This window comes from Cucurbita pepo, chromosome 10 (genome assembly GCF_057944985.1).
Source record: "Cucurbita pepo subsp. pepo isolate OVF chromosome 10, ASM5794498v1, whole genome shotgun sequence".
NCBI lineage: Eukaryota > Viridiplantae > Streptophyta > Magnoliopsida > Cucurbitales > Cucurbitaceae > Cucurbita > Cucurbita pepo.
Window position 1 is genome coordinate 14562981 of NC_141807.1, and position 8363 is coordinate 14571343.

The 8363-nt window shown below is 32.8% G+C and overlaps 1 protein-coding gene and 1 non-coding gene across 3 annotated transcripts; both read right to left on the reverse strand.

Annotated features, from left to right (window-relative positions):
* Nucleotides 1–2109: 2109 nt before the first annotated feature.
* On the reverse strand, nucleotides 2110–3875 carry LOC111780907 (protein EARLY RESPONSIVE TO DEHYDRATION 15-like). 2 transcript variants are annotated; one of them, XM_023661261.2, is made up of 2 exons: nucleotides 3715–3875; nucleotides 2110–2780 (listed from the first exon to the last, which is right to left on the reverse strand). In XM_023661261.2, exon 2 carries the CDS (start codon nucleotides 2742–2744, stop codon nucleotides 2418–2420), a length of 327 nt encoding a protein of 108 aa, XP_023517029.1. In that variant the 5' UTR covers nucleotides 2745–2780; nucleotides 3715–3875; the 3' UTR covers nucleotides 2110–2417. The 2 variants fall into 2 exon arrangements, with proteins under 2 accessions (XP_023517029.1, XP_086983475.1); XM_087127349.1 differs by lacking the exon at nucleotides 3715–3875 and adding an exon at nucleotides 3355–3708.
* Nucleotides 3876–6767: 2892 nt separating this feature from the next.
* Nucleotides 6768–6849, reverse strand: TRNAS-CGA (transfer RNA serine (anticodon CGA)). Its single transcript has one exon. It is a non-coding gene; the product is annotated as a tRNA-Ser (tRNA).
* Between the last annotated feature and the right edge of the window lie 1514 nt (nucleotides 6850–8363).

The window sequence follows — 8363 nt, forward strand, 5'->3', positions numbered from 1 at the left end:
TTAAACTAGCATACAATTTAATGACACGTGCAAATCCACGGGCACGTGCTAACATACAGCAAATAATGCGTAACCTACGATGGGTGAGCCACTTACCTGGTTAGCTCAAGTCGTTGTCACGTATATATCCTTAATGAAAGTTCGATTCCGTCCTTTGAAATCCAAGTCAACCTATGTGAGCCCCATGACATTAGTTTCAAGTTTGAACTCTATAAAATTATTTCTCTAATTTACATCGTTAAAATTATGATATTTGACAAAATTTAATGGAGTTTCATGCCCTCTCATATTTCCTATTTTATGGTTAAAATTATGATATTTGACAAAATTTAATGGAGTTTTATGCCCTCTCATATTTCCTATTTTATTTTTAGATTTTGTTCAACAAATCTTCTCTCCTCCCTCCTTGTAATTATTTTTAGTAGATTAATATTTTCAATTATGTAAATAAGATATTCTTCTAATTCTATATTTATTTTCATTGTTGGCCAATTTTAATCTTACCCATTTATGTGGACCTGCCCACTAAATTTTTTTTATTCTAACCTTATTTCCTATGACTTCCAATGAAAAACTAAATACGGGATATGATGCTGACAAAAAAAATCTAATTAATTGAATAAGGATCGGATAGGTAATAAGATATGAAAGAAGATTTGATCCTAAATTAATTTCTTATAACCATATATAAAGGAAAAAAGAAATCTGACATAGGATTTTACCTGATAACAGACCAAATAGATCTATCTGTATCATACATTTTTTTTCTTTTTCCCAAATTTGACATATCTAACATTTTTTTCCTATTTTTTTTCTTTTCTCACCTTTGACATTTTTTTTTTCTCAAATCTAACCTTTTTTTTTTTCTATTTTTTCATTTTCCCAAATCTGACATTCTTTTTTTCTATTTTTTCCTTTTCTCAACTGACATTTTTTTTCTATTTATTTTTGGATGAATTGTGATGACATTTTTTTTTCTATTTATTTTTGGATGAATTGTGATGAGTTTAAATTCTATTTATTTTTGGATGAATTGTGATGGGGTTGAAGAAAGAGGATGGTAGGGACGGGGTTAGTGGGGAGAGGTAGGTAAATTTTATTTTTATTTTTATTTTTAAGTAATTTTTTTTTAGTTATTTAATTATGAATTATTATTATTTTTATTATTTGGACGTAGCTATCACATGTTAAACCGAAGACTAAATATCCTCAACTATTAAATATCCTCAACAATATCAAATATCCTCAACAATATCATACGGTAATCGAACAAAATGGAGGAAGACTTGTAGGCACAAGAGGCGATGGCGAGGGTTTCGGGGTCTAGAAATTCGGGAACGAGAAGCAGAGCAGCTTCCATGGCAGCGAAGGAGAAAGAGGGCGAAGAGATTGCTCCATGAAGAAGGAAGAAGAAGGAAGGGGCATTTTCTTACAAATATCTCATAAGAAAAGGTCCCCTTACCTTCATTAATACGATTATGCTTGAAGAGGGTCATAAAAAAATGAATATATACAAGTTTAGAATATTGTTTTGAATCCATGAGGGGATATAGAATAAGGGTAAGGATGGTAATTAGTGAAGTAGATCTATCGTATTCTAGTTTCATATCAAATTAATTTCAAACGTTACTTATAAGCTAAAGAATCTAAAAATTAGAGTTTCAACCATTAAATTCAATATTTTCTTTTAGGTATGTATTTCACAACCAATTAAATAAACTTCAATTGCATTCACTGCAACCTTCTACTCCAGATTGAATCTTCAGTTGGTTGATGAGTAACTTTTAAGTAGGCACACCCGTGCACCGTGCACCATGTGTGGCAAAACGAACTTGAATTTCCAATTTGATTGTTGCAGGCAAAGCCTGTCGACGGTCCAACATAGGCACAAAACTAAGAAGGCAAAGCTCGTCGACAGTCCAACAAAACCACACCACAAAATCGAGCGAAAAATAAGGATGCCAAGATGGGAATAGGGAAGGATTCGTTCTTGCCTTGAGGAGGGACATCTCTACCTCCATCTGTTAGTAACCTCTATAGTTCCAAAACTGAAAGGGACTCTCCAACTTAGTCATAACATAAAATAAGAAACCTATAACAAACCCCACATCAAAATAAAATCCTAGAGAATGAACATCTCTTTCTCATTAAAAACTATTTCCTTTTTTTTTTTTTTTTACAATTTTTCGGGGACACTTATAATGAACAAGATGGGCTAGCAAATGTTGCAAAACTAGCAACCTTGCTTTTGTAAACAAGTTACTTTAAAAAAAGAAGATAAAAAAAGAAAGAAATAAAGAAAAAGAAAAATGCGAATTGCTTCATACGCTTATCTTATCAACATGGTAAACCTGAAAATGCAAGCTGATCATGAAGGAAGAAGGAAGTCTCTTACGGTCACCTTCTTAAGGTACCTACTACTCCTCGAGGTGGTACCCTTCAGTAAGGGAAGCTTGAATGAACTCCTCAAATTCAGCTTCCATGGTGCGCAGTTCTTCGTTTGCGTCGAGATCGAATGCCTCTGGCAAAAAATCAGCAATGTCGTTGCTGAAATCATCTTCGCCGTCCATGTAGAAGTCACTGTCTTCCTGGTGTTGGCTGAGCCAGTAATCGCGGTACCATGTCGAGGTTGTGACCAATTGCCACCATTGCGGGGAGAAATCCTCCACCTGGTATGCAGCCGGGATGAAAAGTGGGGCGTTCGGGTTTAGCTTTGATCTTCCATCAACAGATGCTAGAGCCATTGTTTTGGAATGCAACTATACAATTGATCTACGGACCTTCAGAACAACAAACAAAATCAGCCAAATGTAGAAAAGCTACAGCAAAACATTAGCAGATACGCAAAGCAGGGCAGTCTATTTCGTTCACTGTTCTTCAAATTTGCTAACATTGTTCTTATAAACAATCATTGTATTACTTATTTTCTCATCATGTTTCATCTTGTTTACAGAAGGATTAAAATTCTTTGTCAAAAGTATGAATCAAAACAAAAAAAAAAAGAAAAAGAAAATCATATTAGATTAGTATTTATAAGCTTAATTTCTAGAAACAAAACGTTTCATGGCCTTAAACACACGATTAGATACATATACAAATCTGATTCCAGTCATCCAGATCAATCAAAATCAAAATCAAAATCAAAATCAAAATCAAAATCTCAGAGCATCCGTCTTCAAATCAAAATTAGGAATTCATCTCATATCACGAAGATTTACATGTTCAAACCCTAGTTTATAAACGAAACAATTATAAGATTTCCAATAGAGAGATCAGAAATCCCGATCAACGAAGGAGAACGCGTAATTAAAACTCCGATCTAGATAAATTAAACCAAAATAATAAAAAACGTACAAAAAAAAAAATTCCCCTGTCCGCAACGATTTCCAAACCCGGCTCCACAAATCAGATTGCAAACAAAACGACTCACAAGAACTAGATTTAAACATCCATCAATGAATCAAAACCGCACAGATCGCAGATCAGAAATCAGAGAAATCACAACCCGGTCCATGAAAAAAAAAACCCGAATATTCACAATCACAAACATCACCGCCATACTCTCCGCATCTAAAGCAACACCAAACGCACAGATCTATAATCCCAAAATTTCCCTTCCGTTTCATCGTTCCATTCCCCCAGTATTCTCGAGATCGAAACGGAAAAAGAAAAACAGGAGACCAAATTCAACAGAAAAGGAGAAGAAAAATTTACCAGATCTGAGAGAGAACGGGGGAATTCAGTTTTGACCAAATTGAAAAGAAAAAATCAGTGGGAAGTTTCGAAGTCTTATCCTCTTCCTGAGAGACTCGCAATTTCAACGAAGTCCACAAATGGGGTTACCGAAGTTGAAGAAGAGAGGGCCCTTTTTATAGGGAACACAAAGAGATTTATTCTTTTTAAATTCCTTTCAGTTTTATCCAACTAATCCGCGTGATTTCAGCGGCCGATCGCGAGTGGGATTTTTTTAAAAGCGCGTGTGGTGTAGTTCGTTTGACTTTGACCTATCGCTATCACTTGGCAATGGGAACATGCCACGTTCCAAATTTGTCTGCTAACGACCGTACCTGAAAATTATTGCCTTCTGTTCGTTTTTTCATTTACTATTTTGCCCTTTTTGTATTATGTCTAAAAATAATTTTAAACGTCAATAGACGTATTCGAACCTGCGCTGCGCAAGCAAAGCTCAACAGATTTCGAGTCTGTCTCCTTAACCACTCGGACATATCAACATTGATAAAAATTGTTATTTGGTAAAATTTCTTTCTGTTGAAAAAAATTCACAACTAAGACAATGTATCTAAAAAATACTGCAACTTGATCCAACCTATTAACACTCCGATTTCAAGATTCTCTTCGTAACCACTAAACAGATCAGCATTATTGGAAATTATTATTTGATAAATTGAGTCTTAAGTTACTAGAAGGAGACAGTTTTTAGAGCGTTAAGACCTAGAACTTTAGAATGTTAGTCAATTATTGTGTCATAACAGACTTTAATAAAATTACGGTTACTTACCCTTGTTACAAATATAGATTAAGATTATAAAAAACGATCTTCGAACTTCGTACTTAAAAAAAAAAAAAAAATTAATTTTCAAAAGTTTCAATAATACTTTTAAATTTTATCATGTTTATCTTTAATTTAAAATTTATTTAAAAAAAATTAATTACAACCTATTTGGTATCTATTAGATCTCAAAATTTTAATTTATATTTTATAATTTATAAATTTTTAATTTTAGGTTGAATAAATCTCTAATAAAATTTAAATTTTTAAAAATTAATTAATCTAATATATAAATTTAAATTCTTGTTATTGTTTTTTATTTAATAGATTCTTTAATTTTTAAAAATTTAAAAATTTTGAAACTAAATAATCACTAAATTTTGTATTTTAATTTTTTTTTATAAAAGCGAAAATTTGAACAACTACTCTCTTAGTCGATATATTCTTGACTCTGTAGCCATCCTTATGTTAGTCTATCAATTTTATTCATAATATGTTTGTCTTACTATTTGGAGAATATATTTAGTTATGGAATATATCTATTATATCTTAATATTCTTCCCTTTCCGTGATTTGATTTATAGTATATTTTATTTTATTCTCAATATTTAATTAGTTTATATTTTTTTTATTTATAGGTATTAGTTGATAGTTTGTATTCTTCGTTATGAATATCAATTAGAGTATACACATTTCCAATTCAATTTGATGATTCGATATTTTGGAGGCAGCCCTAGTTGGGAGGACACCGTCGATGTGGGAAATTTGATGATTTTGCGAAGAGGAAAATGAGTATAGTCCACACGTAGAAGAAAGGGGATTTGGACCTATGATTTGACGTCGAATAGGTGTTTTAAATTTGAACTAAATAATGGTATTCTACGACCCATTTTTTATAGGAGTGCTCATGTGATTCGATAATCCGACCAATTTAGATTATCAACTCATACTATAAAGTTAGGAATTGGGTTAGATTTCTTTTTTTGTTTTTTTCAATTTGGATTGGGTTGAATTTTTTAAAAACATAAAAATTTGGTTCGGTTCGTGGTTTGACATTTCTTGATTTATATGAGATTTTAGTTATTAATGTAACATATACGGTGGATTAGTGGAATTTTTTTAAGTAATTAAAAAAACAATCGGATGGCCAACCCAATGAGCTCGGTTGTAAATTTTATTTGTGTTGTAAGGTTGAGTTTAGTTGTGAACTCTATTTACATTATTCGGGTCACCAACTCAACGAACTCAAAATTTTAATTGATCTAGAAGAAATATATATATATATATATATATATATATATATATATTTTAACTCAACCGGTATATACTCCTAGTATTTGAGATAGAGATGAGACGAGTTATTAGTGCTCTATTTACATTACTGCGTCGGTGAAATTGAGTTTACAATAAAAGACAATAACTAGGCAACTTTCTAAGAGTTATGGAAGAAATATTGTCATGCATTAATCGATAGCAAAACCTAAAAATGAACGTGGCTGATTGACTCGTTAAGAATTCGAAGATTCTTAGCGTGAATATCAACCTTAAGGATGATAGGATGATAGGCTATTAGGATTCTTTAATGATAAAGTAAAATTTAGATAACAATTGAAATAGGGTAGGCTTCTTTCTTGGTGGTTTGAATGTTGTGAGAATTCTTGCGAGGCATTGAAATTCTCTCTCCTCTCTCGAACACGCTCTCCCCCGACCCCCACAAAATGCCAAATAGCTTCATAATCTTTAGCCACCCTCTAGAAACGCTCTTGCATGAGAAAAGAGTTTGTAATAGAGAGAGAACGAGGGGAAAATGGAAAGGTGGTTGGGTTTTACGATGAGCACGCCAATGACACTGTAAATCAGTCGAACGTTCGATAGAGGGTGATTTCCGGCATAAGAATTGATGACCATCAAGCACGTATACACAGAGGGTAAGTAAATCATCCTTCATACGATTGTGTACACCGCCCTGCAAGAAGGGTTCTCGAAAGGGAATAATAATCTCATACGTCTCTGTTTTCGGGATATATTAAGGTACCAACATCTCCACCGTGAAAAAAAGCAACCAGAGGTGTAAGACAACCAAGATATGGGTTGTAAACCCCACCCAACCTCCGCCTAGATCTACGGCAACCCGATGACTTGCTAAGACAACCAAGATATGGGTTGTAAACCCCACCCAACCTCCGCCTAGATCTACGGCAACCCGATGACTTGCACCTCGACTCAGCTAAAACTCAGCTGATGAATAATTTAAAAACGTCGATAGCAGGATTTGAACCTACGCAGGCAAAGCCCAACAAATTTCGAGTCTGTCTCCTTAACCACTCGGACATATCGACATTGATAAAAATTATTATTTGGTAAAAATTCTTTCAATTGAAAAAATTCACAACTAAGACAATCAGACTGAGTCTAAAAATATTGCAACTCGACCCAACGTATTAACATCCTGATTTCAAGTTTGTCTCTTTAACCACTCAAACATATTACGTTATTGAAAATTATTATTTGATAAAGGTACTTGAGTTGAAAAAATTTATACTTCAAACAATTAAATTGAGTCTAAAAAATTTATTTTATTTAAAAAAAAAATTAAATTGCAACCTAATTTTAATTTTGGTATCTATTTAATTTCAAATTCTAAATTTTTTGTTTTTTTTTTCTAATAAATTTTAAATATTTTAAAATTAATTAATCTAGTATAAGTAAATTAAAATTCTAAATTTTTAAAAATTAATTAATCTAATATTTAATAGATCCTTTAATTTAAACTTTTTAAAAAGTTTGAAACTAAATAGATAGAAACCTCACCATTTAATCACTAAATTTTGTATTTTAATATATTTTTTTTATATAAAATTTATAAAGGTAAAAATTAGAATAACTACTGCATAAGTCTACATAACTATACCGCCCAATAATTGTACTAGTCATTATATATAAAAATTGCGGGAAGAAGAGCCACATGTCCAAGGATTTTTGGTCTAGGAAAATGTTTGTTAAAAGCAATGTGGCATCCTCCAACATGGAGATAGAAAAGGAATAGGATGCAGAGGCAATATGTGTCATAAAAGAAGACGAGCTAGTGCTCATGGCAATGATGGAAGAGCATGATTATGAAAATGACTGGATCATTGATATAGGATGCTCAACCACATGATTGACAATTAGAGTGGTGCAATGGAAGCGGGGTGGTCTTCAGAGAAGAAAGGATTACCAGGCATGGACAACATTGAAGAAATTCTTCCATAGAAGATGGGGGAGCAAACTGTACACATTTGCTTAAGTGTTGTGCCTGGAGATCCGAGTGACACTAATGTTAGTGAGCAAGAAGTGACTCAATCAAGTGAACTCGGTGAAAAGAAAATGACATCTCAACAACTTAGACAGTAAAAAAGAACCCTAAAGCCAAATCTAAAGTATACCAATACAACTATTATAGAAAACGAATTTAAAGAGCTAGAGACGTATGAAAAAGCATCACACAATACGGTTTAGCAACAAGAAATAAAGGAAGAAATTATAGCATTGGAGAAAAATCAAACTTGAGAACTAGTGCCAAGACTAGGAAATGTCAAACACATCTCTTGCAAGTGGATCTACAATATAAAACGTCGACTGGATGGATCAATCGAGAGATACAAGGCTCGACTTGTAACTCGAGGATTTTCTCAACAATATGGACTAGACTATGATGAAACATTCAATCTAGTGGTGAAAAAAACTGTTGTATCGATCCTGCTAGCACTCACGAAAAGTAACGATTGGAAACTATGGTAGATGAATGTGAAGAATGTTCTCTTGCATAGAGAGTTAGACAGGGAGATTTTAATGAACCAACCAAAGTGTTAGG

What these genes read in the sequence shown, in the direction of transcription:
- LOC111780907 (XM_023661261.2), bottom strand. Translation starts at nt 2,744, where the DNA reads ATGGCTCTAGCATCTGTTGATGGAAGATCAAAGCTAAACCCGAACGCC.